At 49.2% G+C, this 20,956-nt stretch overlaps 1 protein-coding gene across 1 annotated transcript in view; it reads right to left on the minus strand.

Annotated features, from left to right (window-relative positions):
* Positions 1-11,504: 11,504 nt before the first annotated feature.
* LOC125432325 (SH2 domain-containing adapter protein F-like) overlaps positions 11,505-20,956 on the minus strand; it is a 62,246-nt gene continuing 52,794 nt past the window's right edge. The window contains exons 6-7 of the mRNA XM_048495761.1: positions 17,425-17,544; positions 11,505-13,066 (exon numbers count right to left, since the gene is read on the minus strand). Of these exons, the coding sequence (XP_048351718.1) occupies positions 12,880-13,066; positions 17,425-17,544 (307 nt within the window). The 3' untranslated portion in view covers positions 11,505-12,879. The remainder of the gene's footprint in view (positions 13,067-17,424; positions 17,545-20,956) is intronic.

Genomic DNA, 20,956 nt, shown 5'->3' on the forward strand with positions numbered 1-20,956 from the left:
AAAACCCAGAAAACCAAACAAGAATACAGAAAAAATGTGATTAAAATAAGGACTGAAAGATGGCACAACAAAGCTGCACGGTAATTTCTGGAAGAAAATCAAAGACAAGGTGGATAACGAAAAGACCTGGCTTCGTGGTTAACAACTGGAACTCTGAAAAAGGAAACTGAATCCCTCGATTTTAGTCACGCTTCAAGAGCAAGCCATACCATCAGAACAAATCTCGATCAAGGCCAAAATCGAAAAATCTTCAGATGATGCAAAATGCAGATTATGCAAGGAAGCTGAGTAAGAAACTGTAGATCAATATGTCCTCAGCTGCTGCAAAGATTGCCCAGACTGAGTACAAACAGAGACACAACTCAGTGGCCAAGATGAGAAGGTCAAGATCCTGTGGGACTCTTCGAATCCAAATGGACAAAGTGTTGAAACACAATACACCAGACATCACCGGCGGATCGAAGATCACAAGAAAGTGACCATCATCATGCGGCTATAGCGAGTCCCCAAAAGAGTGACAGCAGGGTCATTGAAAAAGCCAACAGGAGAAGGTCAACTAGATACGGCGATTTGAAAAAATCGAGGCTTCAGCGTCTATGGCACAAACCTAAGCTGAGGTCGCCCCGAGTGGTAATCGGCATGTTGTCTAGCCATCCCAAAAAACACTAGGGCAGCACTCTGAGAAAACATCTTCGAATTGACAAAATTAACATTCTGTCAAATTCAGAAGGCAGCCCTGCTGGGATTCGGGTAATCTAATACTACCGACACATTTATTAACTTCCCAAATGCGAGGCCTCGAATTGTAATGAAGGGCCAACAACCAGCCAAAGATCTTTTGGTAGCTGTGAAATCTACAACAACAACAACAACAATGCAATAATGGCCATTGATCAGAAGGCAGCCCTCGCCGGGATTCTGCAATCTAATACTCACGCCGATACATTACAACTTCCTGGGCCTCTGGGTGAGGCTCGAATTGTAATGAAGGCCAACAACCAGCTAAAGATCTGGCAGCTGTGAAATCTACAACAACAACAACAACAACAACAATAATAATATTCAGAAGGCAGCCCTGCTGGGATCTGCACGAATACTAAGCTGATATATTGCAACTTCCTAGGCCTCTGGGTGAAGCTCGAATTATAATGAAGGCCAACAACCAGCTAAAGATCTGGCAGCTGTGAAATCTACCATAATAATAATGTTGTCCTCATAGACAATCTGTTTTCCTAAGGTTTTAAGCTGGTCAACCAGGCTAAGCATTTGGTTTAAATGTTTCTGCAGCTCTGCCCCTGTTGTTTGGTTACAAGACTTCGTGTTCAAATGATTTCCTTTATTGAAAACAGCATCAGGATTAAGCACTTAGACTTCCATTGACAGTACTAAGAATGAAGCGACAAAACAGCTTCCGTTGTACCCTCACTCCATTCCACCACCACCACCCCACTCCACATTGCTTGACACCACCCCTCAGCACCATTTCCCAGGGGGGGAGCTGCACTTCTCCATGGGAAGGCAGAGGCACGGCCTTCACCAGAGCAAAACAACCCATATATCCCACAACTTTGAAGTGTAAAAGCCAGCAGGGGCCTAACGCTGATTGGCCAGTGCCTGTTATTATGGGGATTTTGCTATTGCTGCTTTCTGTATGCTGGGGGTGGAGGAATGGGTTAATTGCATTTCTAACTGACTTTTAACTGTCTTCTGTGTGATGTTATACTGTACCAGGTGCTGCTCAAGGTCAGTGCCTGGCCATCTCTACCACAGTTATCTCTTTCACAGTTCCTTTTGGGCGTGCTTTCCCAGGATGGGGGGTGCAAGCTCCCATCCCAGCCAGGAGAAATGACAGGATTGGACAGGATCTGATCATGAAACTTCCTTTGTGCATGTGCAGAGTAAATAACTCTTGCTGGAGGAACGTTATTGTTCTTGAGCAGCAGTGGTTAAGAGCAGGTGTACTCTAATCTGGAGGAACGGGGTTTGATTCCCCGCTCTGCCGCTTGAGCTGTGGAGGCTCATCTGGGGAATTCAGATGAGCCTGTGCACTCCAACACACGCCAGATGGGTGACCTTGGGCTAGTCACAGTTCTTCTGAGCTCTCTCGGCCCCACCTACCTCACAGAGCGTTTGTTGTGAGGGGGGGAAGGGAAAGGAGTTTGTCAGCCCCTTTGAGTCTCCTTACAGGAGAGCAAGAGGGGATATAACTCCAACTATTCTTCTTCTTCATGATGACTCCTTTCCTAGCACCTTCTCTAATTCATGTGAGACTTCCTTGATTGTTTCAACATCTGCTATTTCCATAAGCAAGCCAGTAGAGAGCTGAAGTTATAATATTCTGGCCTGGTCGTTTCTCTTGTCCCACAATACTTGGAAGACCTCTTGTGCGTGTCTGTCCAAAGAGATCACACTCCATAGCTTCTCTTCTTGTAAAAAGGCTTTCATCTCAACACGCCAGCTGCCATCATTCAAACCTATTAATGCCTCAAGGCAGGGGCCATATCGATCTCCACTGGAGGTGGTCATCTCAGTTCCTTAGTCTGCTAGCTCTCCTGAGTCTCGGAGCAAACTTTCCCTTAATCTGTATAGAAGAAGAAGAGTTTGGATTTATATCCCCTCTTTCTCTCCTGTAGGAGACTCAAAGGGGCTTACAATCTCCATGCCCTTCTCCCCTCACAACAAACACCCTGTGAGGTGGGTGGGGCTGAGAGAGCTCCGAGAAGCTGTGACTAGCCCAAGGTCACCCAGCTGGCATGTGTGGGAGTGTACAGGCTAATCTGAATTCCCCAGATAAGCCTCCACAGCTCAGGTGGCAGAGCTGGGAATCAAACCCGGTTCCTCCAGATCAGAGTGCACCTGCTCTTAGCCACTGCTCTTAGCCACTACGCCACTGCTGCTCCTGTATAGCTGACCCTGAGTCCATAGCCAAAGTTGGCAGATTGCTAGATACGCAGAGGAGCCGCAAACTCACAGATTAATGGTAAAGTTAAATGTTTATTAATCCAGTTCAATGTTTTTTTTCCTTTTCTTTTTAAAATATTTTATTGAGGAAGTTTTAAAAGCAATTACAGAAAGAAAAAAAGAACAGAAAGGGTATATTCATCAGTTAACAAACTGTTGTCATATATTAACATTAAGTTCTTGGAAAAGAAGAAAAAATTAAAAAGGAGCAATGTTGATCTTAATATTTAAGTTTGGAATTATTCCTGGCGATAGTGAGACTTCTCGTTCAAACTTTGATCTATATGTTCTGTTATTTAATCTCAAAGAAAAAAATGAATATTACAACCAACTGCCTAAGACCGAAGATATAAAAAACACAAGCAAATATTGATTATCAATCCACAATACTCTGGTTTCTCTTCAGATCGCATAAATCTTTCGCCTTTTACAGCTAAATGTTTATTGGGGAACTAAATTTCAGATAAGAGGGCTGAGAGACAGGGATAGCCCATGCTTGCAGGGGTCTGCAACCTGTGGCTCCCCAGATATTAATGGACTACAATTCCCATCAGCCCCTGCCAGCATGGCCAATTGGCTGATGGGAATTGTAGTCCATGAACATCTGGAGAGCCACAGGTTGCAGACCCCTGGCCCCACAGCTACCTTACTAGCTAGGGAAGGAGGGAGAGGAGACTTCCAAGGAGGAACTTAGCCTTGAGATGATAAGTGTAAGGCAGACAAGAGGTGACACGAACGGACAGAAAGGTTTCTAACTTTACAGCCCTGTTTAGCCGACCACTTACCTGCCCCCTGCTGGACCGTCTTCTAAATCCTTTTGCATGCTAGACATAGAATCATAGAGTTGGAAGAGATGGAAGGGCCGTCAAGTCCAACCCCCTGCAATGCAGGAACACACCATCAAAGCACTCCTGACAGATGGCCGTCCAGCCTCTCTTTAAAAACCTCCCAAGAAGGACACTCCACCACACTCCAACATAGTGCATTCCACTGTTCAACAGCCCTTACTGTGAGGAAGCTTTTCCTGATGTTTAGATGGAATCTCTTTTCCTTCACCTTGAACCCAATACTCCTGGTTCTAGTCTCTGGAGCAGCAGAAAACAAGCTTGCTCCATCACCAACGTGACATCCCTTCGAATATCTAAACATGGCTATCATGTCACCTCTTAAACTTCTCTTCACCAGACGAAACATCCCCAGCTTCCTAAGTCTCTCGTCGTAGGGCATGGATTCCAGACCTTTTACCATTTTGGTTGCCCTCCTCTGGATCCGTTCCAGCTTGTCAACATCCTTCTTGAATTGCAGTGCCGAGAACTAAAAACAATATTCCCGGTGAGGTCTAACCAGTGGTGGGATCCAAAAATTTTAATAACAGGTTCCGATGGTGGTGGGATTCAAACAGTGGGGCCGCCACACACACGCATCTCCAGTCCCTATTGGGCAGGGAGGTTGCTTTAGTAACCCTTTCTCGGCCCTCAAGAAAAAATTAGTAACCACTTCTAGAGAAGTGGTGAGAACTGGTTGGATCCCACCTCTGGGTCTAACCAATGCAGAATAGAGAGGTACAAATACATCCCTCAATCTAGACCAGACCTGGGCATTATACGGCCCGCGGGCCACATCCGGCCCGCTGGATGACCCTGACTGGCCCCCCTGCCTTGCTGGGGAGCGAGGCGCCTTTGAAAGCCCCGCAGAAGCCGGTTGCCTTGGCTGCCGGCTTCTGCGGGGCTTTCAAAAGCGCCTCGCCCCCCTGCCTTTTGGCCCGGCCCTCCACAATATTTTCTGTTTCTTATGCGGCCCCATGGAAAAAATAATTGCCCATCCCTGATCTAGACGCTGTACTCCTCTTGATACAGCCCAGAATCGCATTGGCTTTCTTGGTCGCCGCATCACGCTGCTGACTCATGTTCAGTTTGTGGTCTGCTCAGACTCCCAGATCCCTTTCGCATGTAGTGTTGTCAAGCCAGGTGTCACCCATCCTATATCTGTGCCTTTCATTTTTTTTATGCCTAAGTGTAGAATCTTACATTTATCTCTGTTGAAATTCATTTTGAAATTCAGCATTATTACTTCTAACACCCTGCACCTGAATGACTTGGAGGGAGAGGGAGAGAGGAACCCTAGAACTTTCCACCGCTTGGCAGGAATTAAATTAGTTGAAGCTTTCAATATTTGGCTGTTTTTAACAATTCTGTCTTTTAAGCCCCTTTAGATAACATTTGACAGACAGCTCTCATTTTTAGTCATGGCACTCAGGGCAGCACCCATACCATCCCTTCCCCCCATTTTGGCCTCACAACAATCCTGTGAGGCGGGTCAATTGGCCACGCTGGCAGGGGCTGATGGGAATGGTAGCCCATGAACATCTGGAGAGCCGCAGGTTGCAGACCCCTGTTCTAGTCTGACACTCTAACTCTGGCCCCTTCCGCACACGCAAAATAATGCGTTTTCAAACCACTTTCACAACTGTTTGCAAGTGGATTTTGCCATTCTGCACAGCTTCAAAGAGCACTGAAAGCAGTTTAAAAGTGCATTATTCTGCATGTGCGGAAGGAGCCTCTGGAAGAGGACAGTCTTTTCTGTTATTGGTGTTTTTCACTCCTTTCTTTGGGAAGGGCAGCGCCTGCCAATCTACAACAGTCGGGGTTGCCAACGGCCAGGTGAGACCTGGAGATCGCCGAGAACTGTAGCTGATTTCCAGACTACGGGGGTTAGTTTCCACTGGAGAAAATAGCTGCTATGGAGGGTGGGCTCTACAGCATTATATCTCAGTGAGGTCTCTTCTCTCCCCAAATTCCATCTTCCTCAGGATCCATAGTGGCATAGTGCCAAGGGGGAAGGAGTCTGTGTGACGTACCGGGTGCGCACCGGTGCGGGGGCATTCCGGCGGAGGGGCGGGGGCGCACGTGTGCCCTGGGCGCAGTTTCCCCTTGCTATGGCTCTGTCTCCAGGGATTTTTTAACCTGGAGTTGCTTTGTGGCATAGGAGGTTAAGAGCTCGTGTCTCTAATCTGGAGGAACCGGGTTCGATTCCCCGCTCTGCCGCCTGAGCTGTGGAGGCTGATCTGGGGAATTCAGCCTGTGCACTCCCACACACGCCAGCTGGGTGACCTTGGGCTAGTCACAGCTTCTCGGAGCTCTCTCAGCCCCACCTACCTCACAGGGTGTTTGTTGTGAGGGGGGGAAGGGCAAGGAGATTGTCAGCCCCTTTGAGTCTCCTGCAGGAGAGAAAGGGGGGATATCAATCCAAACTCTTCTCTTCTTCTTCTGATTCAAACCGAGAACCCGCCGAGTCATTTGGCTCTCCTCCTCCGCCAGCTCCTAGAAGCCTGCAGCTCTTTGCACTTAAATCGTCCGCATTATTGCTGGCACTCATAACGCCTGCAGCCTCGGTAGCATTTTGCTGGAGGAAAAAGCACACCGTGTCTCACAGCTGCAGCTGGGGGTGGGGAGAGACGCAACGCAGACCACCGCTCCTTGCCAGTAAATAAAGAGCCGGCCGGCTCTCAGCCTGCAACCGAGGGAGCTCCAGGCCTGCCATAACTCTGATCTGTACCTCTTTCACCTTGAAATGACAGGAGAGGCGATTGGTGGGATTGCCGGTTTCTATGGAGACAGGTGTCCTCAAGGAGACAAGACTGGGGACAGAGCCAGGGCAGGGGGGGGCACATAAAGATGGAGGTGAGACAGACGGCTGATTTCTTTGGGAAAGGAAGGCTGGCGCCTGTTGCCCATCTGATGTGTCACATATCCGTGTGCGGTATAGTCTCACCTTGGGATGCCCCCCCCCCCCCCACAAAAGAGAGGTTGGTTAAAAAGGACTAGCATCTGTATGCACATTCCTCCCTCTCCCGTTACCTTTCTGATTGCCAAAGCTGGGTCAGCCCCCCGCTCCCCCCCCCGCCCCCGGCCGCCAGTCTCAGGGGAAATGGCAGAAAAGAGGCAAACAGAAAAGCAGGTTTTGAAAGGGGAGGGTGACCTTGAAAAGAATCGGCTGTGAAGTGGTCCAGCTAGGTTAGAATCCCACTAGCCAATTACAGCCCTCGAGAAGATTCACACCCGTTGGGAACGTCCTTTATCCATTTTCATTCTTAGCCATTGGGAACGTCCTTTATCCATTTTCATCCTTAGCAGCCGTAGGCAAGACGCAGGAACCGACCACAGCTTTCGAGCAAGCGTAGACAGGGCATTTCTTCGTGTATGCACAACGTACTGGTGGGGATTGGGTCTAGCAAACCCTGGCTCCAATCCCTACTGTGACAGGAAGCTTAGGACTGTCACTATTTCTCTCTACTTGACCTATCGTACAGGGTTGTTGTTAAGTCTGAAAGAGGATTGGCGAATCACGTATGCCATCCTGCACTCTTTGGAAGAAGAGAGGGATAAACATTGACTAGAACAGTGATGGCGAACCTTTTCGAGACTGAGAGCCCAAATTGCAACCCCAAACCCACTTATTTATCGCAAAGTGCCAACAGGGCAATTGAACCTGAATACTGAGGTTTTAGTTTAGAAAAAACGATTGGCTCCGAGGCACGCGTTACTCAGGAGTAAGCAACCATGCAACGCTTCAAATGGGTGAATCACGATCCTAGGAGGGTTTACTCAGAAGCAAGCCCCATTGCCAGCAACTGAGCTTACTCCCAGGTAAAGGATAATGCCCAGGCCAGCCTAGATGTGTGTGTATGTGGGGTGTGTGTGTGTGATTTTCCACCCCCTTCCCACATGATGAACTCTGTACGAGTGCCCACAGAGAGGGCTCTGAGTGCTACCTCTGGCACCCGTGCCATAGGTTTGCCACCACTGGACTAGAATATCTGGCAGGGGCTGATGGGAATTGTAATCCATGAACATGTGGAGAGCCGCAGTTTGCAGGCCCCTGGCAGCACTTGATAGATGGATCCTGTTGCGATTAATCTGAGTGGCAGGGAGTTCTGCAGGCTGCAACTGTGCACCAAAGATTTTCTCCAAACCCTCTCTGAGATTGCCAACGTAAGGCTCCACTGACACTCCAGGGCCCTCTCCGCACACACAAGGCGACTCAGGTTTGACTCGTGTCCGCAGACATCGCTACCTGAGCTCGACTTCTCCGTTTCTCCGCACAGCAGCTGACTCGTGTCTCCGGAACCGAGTTCAGAGGGTGGGATTACCTCCTCGCGTCTTCCGCTCCTCATTCCCAATTGGCTGCCGTTCTATGGTGGGAAACGTGAGTGCGCATCCCTTTTTTTTCGTTTACTGACGTAGGAGCTACATAGGATTTTTTAAAAGGCGCGCTTCTGGCTGCCGCCACGAGTCTCCCGTTCTGCGCATGGCCGAAAATACTGCACTGTGATTGGCTGGCTGGCAGAGTCGAGGCGAGGGAGATTCCGCACTCCGCCGGCTTCGGCTTGAGTGCAACCCGAGTTCACCAGGAAGTTGCACCTCCCAGTCGAGCTCAAAAATTTAACGGTGAGAGGGGGGTGAGTCGAGTCAGACACAAGTCCAACGCTATGGCTGTGCGGAGTACCCGGGTCAGACCCAAGTCGAACTAAGGTCGAATCCTACAGTGCGGAGGGGCTGCAGATTTACTAAACTTCTGCTTGCTTCTCCCAATCCCTTCCAAGAAACAGAATCAAGGAAAATGGCCAGTTGCTAGGATACTTCCTTCCAATTCACCGACAGCAGTTGTTTTACATTCCTTCAAGTTAAAGGTTGGCTTTTTAACTCCAAGTAAGGGGAGCAGAAGGAAAAATCATACTCTCACTCTTAAAGACCTTATATCGCCTCCTGTTGTATTATTTATTGTACTTTGATACTAATACGCTGCTTTTAATGGGGTTTTAATTATTCAAAGTGTATAGAGCCATTTTATTATGATTTATTTAATTATTTGAGATTTATTGATTTTATTTTGTGCTCTATTCGTATATTCATGTTCACCGCCCTGAGCCCTCCAGGGGAGGGTGGTATATAAATATAATAAATAAATAAATAAATAAATAAATAAATAAATAAATAAATAAATCACCAAAACAAGGGAAATGGGCATAGTTAATATCTCAAGTTTTGTATCTGCAAATGGAGCTTTACAAGACCAGACTCCTGCATTTTTCACCACTGCGTCATTTGAGGATATAAATCAAGAGATCCCTGCGTCCTTTTTCATGATTTTTGTGTCCTTTTGTGTGGTGAGGTCCTTAAAAAAGACAGCAAAATTTATAATGATACATTTGAGTGCATGAAAGCATTCATTAAGATCGGAGAATCCAGATGGCACTATGTTCCCCGCATAATTTTCAGCCAGCGCTTGAGTCCTCTGTACAACTGCACATGAGCAGCGGAAACAAAAATCACGTGCGAATTCATTCAGATTAATACATATGGGCTGTATGCACAATTTAGCTCAGCTCAGAATGTGTTTACACACATTTAGGGAGAGATTTGTGAATATGTACTTTTGTTCCTTTGATTTTCAAGCTGGATGCCGTTTTCACCCTGCCTGCTTTGTCTATTTCCCCATTTTTGTTCCCTTTAAGAAGAAGAGGAGTTTGGATTTATACCCCACCTTTCTCTCCTGTCCCTTCCTGGGGAGCAGCAGTGGCGTAGGAGGTTAAGAGCAGGTGCATTCTAATCTGGAGGAACTGGGTTTGATTCCTCGCTCTGCCACCTGAGCTGTGGAGGCTTATCTGGGGAATTCAGATTAGCCTGTGCACTCCCACACATGCCAGCTGGGTGACCTTGGGCTAGTCACAGTTCTTCTGAGCTCTCTCAGCCCCACCCACCTCACAGGGTGTTTGTTGTGAGGGGGGAAGGGCAAGGAGATTGTGAGCCCCTTTGAGTCTCCTACAGGAGAGAAAGGGGGGATATAAATCCAAACTCCTCTTCTTCTTTTCCCCACAACAGACACCTTATGAGCCAGGTGGGGCTGAAAGAGATCACCCAGCAGGAATGTAGGAGTGTGGAAACACATCTGGTTCACCAGATAAGCCTCGAAAAGTGGGGAATCAAACCCGGTTCTCCAGATTAGAATCCACCTGCTCTTATCCACTACACCACGTTGGCATCGTAATGCCATTTTTATTCTACGCACCCTTGTTTATACTTCACTGATGCACAATTGAGAAAGACCAGGCCCCCAGGAAAGGAAGACTGCCGTCTGAATAAAACAACAACCGTACAACACATTCAGAGGCAGAGTGAGGGGAAACGGTGCCCAGGGCACTCGTGCGCCCCCGCCACACCCACGCACCAGTGTGCACCCGGGGCATCCCACCTCCCCTCATTGGTGGTACGCCACTGCACACATTTACACTTTCCAATTGAACCACCGCTGCCATGAAATGCAGTAACATCGGCAATAGGGGGCAGTTTTTGACAGGTAGAAACTTTTCAGCCCCATGTGCCCACTGGGCATTGTGAACTCACGTCCAGTTCATTGACAGCTGTAGCCCCTTTCATGATGGCGTCCTGGCCTCTGTCTGGATTCGGAGTCTTTAACAGTCATGGAGAGACCTGCATTTTCGCTCCCATCCTCATTTCAAGCGCGAGAGAAACCCTGTTGCAGAGAAGGCCGTTGCCCGGTTTCTGAACTCTGCAAGGCAGCAGAAGACCCCATCCCATGTAACGAGCAAATGCAAACAAACAAACAAAAAAGACACACAAGGATTGTAGAGTTTTAATGCAAAAGCAACACTATTGCGGGGGGGAGGGGCATATATTGCACCAGAACACAGACAAACAGAGGAAAACGGCCCCACGTACAGATGTTAGAGCAAACAGGTCACAAAGATGGTAAGAATGACTGTGGAGAGATACGCATGAAATACATGAATTCCATTTTCTTGCAACGTTCTCAGTGGCATGAGTGTTATAAGATACCCAATCTCCTGAACAGCTCTGATGTGCTCTTTTGTGAAACTGTTGCAAATTTTATACTGGAAATTAGTAATTTTAACTGCATTTGGGTGCTGTGTGGTTTCCGGGCTGTATGGCCGTGTTCTAGCAGCATTCGCTCCTGACGTTTCGCCTGCATCTGTGGCTGGCATCTTCAGAGGATCTGATGTTGGGAAAGCAAGTGGAGTATATATATCTGTTGGAGTGTCCAGGGTGGGTGAAGAAACATTGTCTGTGAGTAACAAAGAAGGCAACCAGGTCAATAGTTGAGGGCATCTGAATAGAAGTATGAGTACTAGAGTCAAGACAGTGTCTAACCAGCTCCACACAAACACAGGATGGCCATAGACAAAGGAAACAAAGGCCAGGATACTTCTAGTCAGATGCTCCCACCAGTGACCTTGCTATCTCCATTGTTACTCCCATGCTATAGACTTCATTGTTACTCATACTTCTATTCAGATGCCCTCAACTATTGACCTTCTTTGCCTTCTTTGTTACTCACAGACAATGTTTCTTCACCCACCCTGGACACTCCAACAGATATATATACTCCACTTGCTTTCCCAACATCAGATCCTCTGAAGATGCCAGCCACAGATGCAGGCGAAACGTCAGGAGAGAATGCTGCTAGAACACGGCCAGACAGCCCGGAAACCACACAGCACCCAAGTGATTCCGGCCGTGAAAGCCTTCGACAATACATTTAACTGCATTTCTTAACCTTGTTTTGTTTTAAAGGTTTGTCCTGTTTTATATGCCAGTAAAGGCTTGTGTTGTGGGTGGGGGAGAGAACTGTTCAAAATAGGGATGCTTGATGCATCCTCAGGAACCTTACATGTCATCACAGAAAACCAGCGAAAACCTTCCTAGGTTCCTAGTCCTCGTGACTCCAAAGCATGCCGGCAATGCTTTGCAAAGTTCAGGGGGAGTGGGAATCAACACCAGCTCCAGATTCTCTCCCCCGGCCCCACGGCATTCTCTGGGGCTCAGCAGCTATGTGGTATAGCTGGACCATCTGACTTACCCGGGACTCAATTGAAGGCCGATGTGTACATTCAGATAGACTACTGCAGGTTGAGGAGGAGTGCTGGAATGCACTTTCCTAGGACAAGGTTTGTGTGGGGCTATCAAAATGCACAGTCTGCCCTCCCCCCCCCACCCCCCCCGCCTCCGAGCAGCGATGGAAAACTGAAAAACCGTGAAGAGGAGGATGTGAGAAGATTTGACAACAGGGTCGTGGGAGAAGGGCTTCTGCTAAGTCCAAATCTCCTTTTAAGAGTCTCGTTCTGCCGCACACTAAGGCAAACTAGGGTTGCCAATTTCCAGGAGGGGCCTGCAGATCTTCCAGAATTACAGGTCACAGAGATCCGTTCCCTTGGAGAAAACGGCTGCTTTGAAAGGGGATTGTGTGGCATTATACCCTGATGAGCTCTTTTTCCTCCCCAAAATCTTCCCCTTCACTCCTAAATCTCCAGGTATATTCCAACCTGGGCTTGACAAGCGCTAGAAGGACTGTCTGGAAGGCCTCTGGAGAGAAGGGAAAAATCACTCCAGGACTCGTTGCAAAAACTCAACATCTCAGTTCACAAAAACAAGATACACATTGCAAGAGGTGAGCTGCAAGGGCTATATGGAACGTCTTCTCAGGATAAAGGAGTAATTCCCCCATACGCACAGTTTCTACCCCGGGCCCATTCATGTTGGCAAAAACTCACCTCCTCCACCATTTCACGCAAACAACATAAGCTTTGCAAGAGGTGAGTTGCTAGACCAACCCGGAACACTGTCCCCATTTTCTTCCACTAGCCTGCTGGAGACAAGTTGCTCCTTGGTGGGTGGAAGGGGTGCCAAGGGGTTTGTCAGGAAGCATCTGGCACTGTTATTGCTTGAAAAATCAGAGAGAGCAGAAGCACGCAGCTCTCCCAACAGGAGAGGAGAGATTGTCTGTCAGTTGGCGCAACTAGATACCCCCTGCGGTCCGGACAATCATCCTGCCGGTCTCTTTGGATTGAAAGCAGCTCCCCTATTCCCAGCAACTGTGGTTTTACAGAGTCTGAACAGTGACTGGATAGAGCAGAGAGAGGTGTTCGGCACCCTTGACGGGCAGATCTTGGGCCGTGTAATGATGGATCACCTCTGGAATGCTGTCAAAAGGAGCGCTGTTTTGGCCCAGGATATACTTGCTGTCCTTGGTCCGGGTAAACTTCATGTGCATAAATCCTTGGCTGCTCCTGTGGAGGGTTTCAGAAAGCACAAGATCAGAGACAGGGAAGCACAAAATCTAATATCCAAACCACCTGGGATTTCACAGAACAAGAAGGGCACCTCACACTCTCTTTCTCACAATTTTCTCTCTTTCTCACAATACTAGAACCAGGGGGCATCCATTGAAAATGCTGTGGGGAAGAATTAGGACTAATAAAAGGAAACACTTCTTCACGCAACGTGTGATTGGTGTTTGGAATATGCTGCCACAGGAGGTGGTGATGGCCACTAAGAAGAAGAAGAAGAAGAGTTTGGATTTTTATATCCCCCCTTTCTCTCCTGCAGGAGACTCAAAGGGGCTGACAATCTCCTTGCCCTTCCCCCCTCACAACAAACACCCTGTGAGGTAGGTGGGGCTGAGAGAGCTCCGAGAAGCTGTGACTAGCCCAAGGTCACCCAGCTGGCGTGTGTGGGAGTGTACAGGCTAATCTGAATTCCCCAGATAAGCCTCCACAGCTCAGGAGGCAGAGCTGGGAATCAAACCCGGTTCCTCCAGATTAGATACACGAGCTCTTAACCTCCTACGCCACTGCTGCTCACCTGGATAGCTTTTAAAAGGGTTTGGACAGATTTATGGAGAAGTCTATGAATGGCTACCAATCTTGATCCTTCTTGATCTGAGGTTGCAAAGGCCTTAGAAGACCAGGTGCTTGGGAGCAGCAGCAGCAGAAGGCCGTTGCTTTCACATCGTGCGTGTGAGCTCCCAAAGGCACCTGGTGGGCCACTGCGAGTAGCAGAGTGCTGGACTAGATGGACTTTGGTCTGATCCAGCAGGCTAGTTCTTATATAAGTAGGAGGGCCTCATGGTTGTTGGCGGCACGCTTGAAATCATACAGACATTTTTGCACATGTATTTTTTGGAGACATTCCAAAAGATGTACACAGACTGGGGATCCAAGAGGAAAAATGCGTTCGTTTCACGTTTGCTGGTCACTAGCGGAGCTGTAGCAAATGGCACCCTGCATCCAAGAAAGGGGAGGGGGGGTGGATCATGAGGCAGGGGAGGTCGTGTGGGATGGAGAAGCAGTTTTGATCTGACAGAAGAAAGAGGAGATGAAAGGATCGGCGGGGCTGGCTTGGTGCGATCAAAGCACGTGAGTAGGAGAAGGGAGAGGAGGGGACGCAGACCTGTCTCTTTTGTGGGAAATGGAAACAGAATGTTCTCTTTGCTTGTCTTGATCCTCGTGGGACACCCCGGGGTGACCACAAAACAAACGAACACAGACACACACAACTTTTATGCATAATCACTGTGCAGAAAAAGTCAGAAGGGGGAGAACTTGAACACTGGACTCCCCAAACAGAACTCTGTTCAAGGAGGCCACGGTGTTGACATCCTGTTCTACCCCCTCACCCACCCACACACCTGCAGTTAACAAAATTTGGAGCAATGAAATGACAAAAGTCAATGTTACCCCAAAGCCAGACAGAGGGAATCGTTTTCTCTATCAAGAAGGGAGATGTGCTCAAAGAAAATAACTGGGGTGCCATGAAGCCAGTCATTCACATGCAACCCAGCAATCATGAGGGGGAGGAGATTCTCCGGTCCCGTCAGGAGTCCCAAGAGGCGCCCAGCTCCAAGTAAGCAAACATTCCTCCTCTGACCTTATTGCACTGGGATAAATATTTGATCGTCAGCTGCAAAACAGGAGGCGGCCCCCAAAGGGGCCCCGTGCCCCGTGCACTGCTTGTGATGAACGTGATGCAGTATTCATTGCGCTCGAGCTGCGCTCTCACTTGTGGGCAGAGGCGTAGCTAGGGGAAATGGAGTCCGGTGCAAAATCTGAGTTTTGTGCCTCGTCTCCCTCCCCCCATGTTCATTTGTGTTTTTTGTATTGTTTAGTGTTTTTTTTCCAGTTTTTGGCCTGCAGGGGGCGCAGTTTTAGGCTAGCCACACCAAAAATTCAGGGTATCTTTAGGAGACTCTCCTGGTGACACCACCCAGGTTTGGCGCAGTTTCGTTCAGGGGCCCCCCATCTCCTATTAGCTCCCATTGGAAACGATGGGATCTGTCCAAGCCCCTTTTAAATCTATCCAGGTTGATAGCTTTAAAAGGGGCTTGGACAGATTTATGGAGGAGAAGTCGATTTATGGCTACCAATCTTGATCCTCTTTGATCTGAGATTGCAAATGCCTTAACAGTCCAGGTGCTCGGGAGCAACAGCCGCAGAAGGCCATTGCGTTCACATCCTACATGTGAACTCCCAAAGGCACCTGGTGGGCCACTGCGAGTAGCAGAGAGCTGGACTAGATGGACTCTGGTCTGATCCAGCTGGCTTGTTCTTATGTTCTTATGTTCTTATGTTCAGGTTAGTGGCCATCACCACCTCCTGTGGCAGCATATTCCAAACACCAATCACACGTTGCGTGAAGAAGTGTTTCCTTTTATTAGTCCTAATTCTTCCCCCCAGCATTTTCAACGAATGCCCTCTGGTTCTAGTATTGTGAGAAAGAGAGAAAAATTTCTCTCTGTCAACATTTTCTACCCCAGGCATAATTTTATAGACTTCAATCATATTGTTTTGACCCCAGGGGAGGCTGCCTTGCCTCTGGATTGTGGGACTGGCAGGGTGCCACCCCTCCTTGGGAACTGGTAGTTGGGGTGACGGGGTGTGAGGTGGGGTATAATCAGGGGCTTTGCCGCTTATGCTTCAGTTCTGGCAGAAGAAGTCCTGATCCTGTTTCATGACAAAGAAATCCTCTGAACACAGAATCTTGTTATTGGACAGTCCCGGGGTCACGACTTGGGGTTTTATTGTGATTTTACTGTTTGTTGGATTTTGTCTGGTTTTTAGTGCAACTCGCTCTGAGACTGCAGTAAAGAGCAGGGAATAAATGCAAACAAACAAAATATGGGCTGTTCAATGTATTGTCGAAGGCTTTCGTGGCCGGACTCAACTGGCTGTGGTGGGCTTTCTGGGCTGTGTGGCCGTGGCCTGGTAGATCTTGTTCCTACCGTGTTTCCCCGAAAATAAGACATTGTCTTATATTAATTTTTGCTTCCAAATATGTGCTATGTCTTAATTTCAGGGGATGTCTTATTGTTCTGTTCGGCGGGCATGCTTCCAAACAAAAACTTTGCTACATCTTACTTTCAGGGGATGCCTTATATTTCGCACTTCAGCAAAACCTCTACTATGTCTTATTTTCCGGGGATGTCTTATTTTCGGGGAAACAGGGTAACATTTCGCCTGCATCTGTGGCTGGCATCTTCAGAGGTGTATCACAGAGAGAAGTCTGTTACACAGTGTGATACACCTCTGAAGGTTCCAGCCACTACTCAGTGTGGTTTATGTATGCTGATGTTGCTGTGGCGTTGGATGCTGAGTTTGGGATGGCAACTGCGAGGGTGGCTGCTACTTAGACATCCAGACATGACCAGTCCCTGATTCCATGGCTGCTGGTGAAAGTGACTTGGCCAGACTGGGTGACTGGAACCCCTGGAAGGTGTCAGGACCAAGCCTATCAATGCCCAGTTGTCTTGCTGTGTAAGAATTGCAAATGTTTCCTGTAAATGCTTTCCTGTTTCCCTCTCCCCTCCCTGGCAATTCCCTGGCGCCAGCCCTCCTGCGGGAAGGTGCGAATGTTCCCAGGTTTCTTGAAGCTCTGTAGTGCAAATGTTATACACTTTGTGAAACACATTTGGCGGGAATCAAATGGGGGGGGGGGATTGAAGGATATAATCTCTGGATCTAAGCGGGAGAGCTTAGATTCAGCTTTCTCTGTTACTCTACGCGTTGTAGAAATAAACTGCTTTAGGACTTTCCTACGGTCTCTGTTATTTCCACGTTCCAGAGCCTGACAGAAGGCTCCAGTGGTGGGTTTCTAATAAATTTAACAACCAGTTCGCCCCCACCACCCATTTACCTGCTGCAGAGGAACTTCTTGCGGGGGTAAAGAGGGGCAATAGGGCCTTGCCACCGCTGCTCTAAAAGCCCCCTCGCTCCCCTGGGTGAGGGCGTGATGGGGCTTTTAGCGCCTCAGAGCAGCGGGGCGGCAAGGTGCCCGGCTGCTCCAGGGCTCTGAAAACCACTTTTAACAACCGGTTCTCTGAATTCAACAAAAAATTAGGTACCGGTTCTACCGAACTGGTGCGAACAGGCTGAATCCCACCACTAGGTGGCTCCATGCCCCACCCACAACTCCCCAGGAATTTCCCAATCCAGAGCTGGCAAGTCCACTCCTTAACCTGGCCCCAAACCTCCCCCCACAACTGTACCAATTCAGCAGGAATTGTCAAGGTAGGAAAAACTAGGCCAGGCAATATAGGAAAAGGGGAAACAGTGGGAAAGAGACCAGGGAGGATTGGTTTCTGTCCACTCACCTGAGCGACAGGGAGTAGTCGTTCCGGCTGGTCTCGCTGTTCCGTACCAGGTAGCTGCCTTCTTTGCAGAGGGACAGGAGGGCTTCAGCCTCCGCTCGGCTGATTGTGCCGTGGAACCACCTGGTTGGGAGCGGGGAGAGAGAAACATCACCTGGTGCAGATTTCTGTCTCTGATCTTATCTGACGAGAGCCATGCCCCTCTTGGAAGCTTCTTAAGAGGCAGTGTTGTGTAGCGGTTAGAGCGTCAACCTAGGATCCCTCCCTCCCACCTGTTCACTTTAAGTTCTTTGCCGTCCACTGTCTGGGAGAATCCACCTGTCCACCATTCTGCGCAGGTCACCCAGCAGGTTTTGGGTGTTGGAAGAGAAGGACTTTACGCTGTTTCCTGCCTGACCCTACAGAGGGGGTTTTACTAGATAGCCAGTGGCAAGATAGGGACATAGGAATTGACACCTTTATCATGCTGGTTCTATCCCTTTGATGTTGAGGAGCAGCAGTGGCATAGGAGGTTAAGAGCTCGTGTATCTAATCTGGAGGAACCGGGTTTGATTCCCAGCTCTGCCGCCTGAGCTGTGGAGGCTTATCTGGGGGATTCAGATTAGCCTGTGCACTCCCACACACGCCAGCTGGGTGACCTTGGGCTAGTCACAGCTCTAAGGAGCTCTCTCAGCCCCACCTACCTCACCTACCTCACAGGGTGTTTGTTGTGAGGGGGGAAGGGAAAGGAGATTGTCAGCCCCTGTGAGCCTCCTGCAGGAGAGAAAGGGGGGGGGGGGAAGGACTTCCTTCCTTCCGCCTTCTTCTTGAGACGTCTCCATCTTACTTTCACCATACCTAGAAGGAGGATGGGTGCTCCGTGCATCCATCACCATCCAGCTAGATTAGGATAGATTAGTGAACCTATCTACCTACCTTTCTATCCAGAATGGAGTTCACTAATAAATACTCTTTTTATTAGATCAGAAACTACAACTGGCTCCAACTTTCTTTTGTGCTAGCTTGAATGCACATGGGATCCTTCTCTTGCACACACACGAGGTAAGACTTCTGCTGTGCTCTCAGCCTCCCGTGCACTCTGCTCGTTGTGAACAGGAATAATCTCCACGACCAGGAGTTATTATTCCAACAGTGGGCAGATTCTCTGAGCGCCTGAAAGGGTACAAAGTCCCCCAACCACGTTTTCTCCCCTGGCAGTGAGTACGACTGATCCACAGCAACACGTTTCTTATTACCCATGCTGTTGCAGGGAGGTTCCTTTTTCTTTTGTGTGTTGCACATGCGCAGTTACACACGTGCAGCCGATCGTACGGTGGGGCGATCGGCTTGGCTGCAGGGGTTCATTTCTGAATGCCTGTATAGCTACACATGTGTTGTGGGAATTTTTTAAAAAAGAAAGGTGCAACCACAACCCGGATTGTTTCAGTGGACTCCAATCGCTGCCTACACAGGTGAAGGGCATACAGGTGAATGGGGAAAAAGGAAAACAGGTTCCTTTAAAACGACTGCAACCCGTTATACGTATGTTGTGCGGAATCAGAGGAGGGATCCAGCAGGTTCTCACAGGTTCCCGAGAGTAGGTTACTAATTATTTGTGTGTGCCGAGAGGGGGTTACTAATTGGTGATTTTGCCACGCGATTTTTGCCTTAGTTACGCCCCTCCTCTCAGCAGTAGCGCGCAGAACTTGAAGCAGTCTAGCAGGAGGTGCACCGGCGTGCGTGGCGGCCTGCGCCTGCGTGCATTTGTTTCCCGCCCAAGGACCGGCACAGCAGCTGCGTCCTTGCCACAGCCCCGCCCCTGGAATGCCCATCCACGCCCCCATCATGCCCCGCCCTGCCCCATTGGCACTACGCCAGTTTGAATCCCACCACCACAGGAACCTGTTACTGAAATTTTTGGATCCCACTACTATGCGGAATCCAGTTCTGTGGAATATGTTCTTATCTTAAAATAACATTGTGCTTTACTGAATGTCCCACCCTGTTGATTTTATTGGCTGCGAGTCTACCCAGAGCCGTAGCGAGGGGGAACTGTGCCCAGGGCACGCGTGCGCCTGTCGGTATGGCCTGAGTATTGGGGGATGGGATCTCTGCCTGGTGTGAATTTGCTGTGTGAAACTATTCCGCTGTTTCTTTCTGCCTCTGCTGATCTCTCCCGCTCTTAGGCCATTTCCGCACGGCCAGAGGCAGCGGCTTCCCACCGGCTTTGATGAAGCCGGTGGAGCGTCGGGACCGTTCGCATGGTCCCATGCGGGTAGTCCTGCCGCCACCACTGCCTGCAGGGGTGGCTCCAAATGGAGCCGCGCAGGGAGCCTGCGAGGGACTTACCTTGCGTCCCTCTGCAGCTCCGGGTGGCTGGAAAGACAAGCCCACGCTGCCCTCCAACCCTCGGGGGTCACAAGGCAGCGTGGGCGTGTCTTTCCAGCCGCTCGGAGCTGCAGAGGAACGCAAGGTAAGTCCCTCGCAGGCACTGGAGGGGCGAAAAGCGGCGCCCTCACACCAGTGCGGTTCACACCGCGTCGGCGGGAAGTCGCCGCTTTTCAAAAACCTCGCTTAGGGAGCGAGGTTTCAAAGCGGCATCTTCGTTCGCAACAGCGCCTCCTGTGCGAACAGCGCCCCGGGGACTGTTTTTTTCCCCCGTCCCTGGGGCGCTGTATTCCCCCCATGTGGAAACAGCCTTATTGAAGGCCAAATGCTTTGGTTCTTAGTAGTACTGCTGAGAAACTGTATGGTGGGAGGGGGAAGGGATGTCTGGGTGCTTTATGACTGAGACGTCTCGGCTGAGTCAAGCCAGAGGCATCTTGGACCGTGTATGGAACTTATCTGACCTACAATAAACAATTCATTGTTCATCACAACTGTTTCAATTGTTTGGTTCAAGGAGGTTCTGATAGCGCCCTGCGTCCCTGCCATGCCCCTGTATCGGTGCATACCTGGTGCATCACGCCCCCCCCCCCCGTCCCCTTGGTGCTACGCCATTGAGTCTACCCTGAGTCCCTGTAAGGTTGCTATTTAACCTTGGAAGGTTTTCTTCTGACAAAGTTGGCGGGGAGCCCAGACTGGGGAATGTTTCTACTATCAGTATCTCTTGTTTCTTCTGCCTGTCTGTGTGAAACTGTTTCAAAGAGGTTTTGGGTGAGAACTTAGGGGTGTTTACCTAACATTGGCGGGAACTGGTTGGGAGCCCGTAAAAGAGGCTGTTCAAACATTTGGGGGGGGGGGTCAGTTCCCGCATTGCTTGTGATTGACTCAGAATGCCAGCTCAATAAAGAACTTGAAAAGTTACTTTTGGCTTGGCCTTTACTGGTTCCTTACAGTCCCATCGAGAAAGGCAGACTATAAATAGATCCCTCTCTATAAATATATAGAGTTCAGTAGATTGTGACCCTTCCCCATTTCATCCTCACAACAACCTTGTGAGGTAAGAAAGGCAGGAAGAGAGCAACCGCCTGCAGGTCACCCATCAAGTTTCATGCCAAAGCAGTGATTTGAATCCAGATCTTCCAGGTCCTATTCTAAGCACCACACCAAGCTT

Source organism: Sphaerodactylus townsendi, linkage group LG05 (genome assembly GCF_021028975.2).
Source record: "Sphaerodactylus townsendi isolate TG3544 linkage group LG05, MPM_Stown_v2.3, whole genome shotgun sequence".
NCBI classification, from domain to species: domain Eukaryota; kingdom Metazoa; phylum Chordata; class Lepidosauria; order Squamata; family Sphaerodactylidae; genus Sphaerodactylus; species Sphaerodactylus townsendi.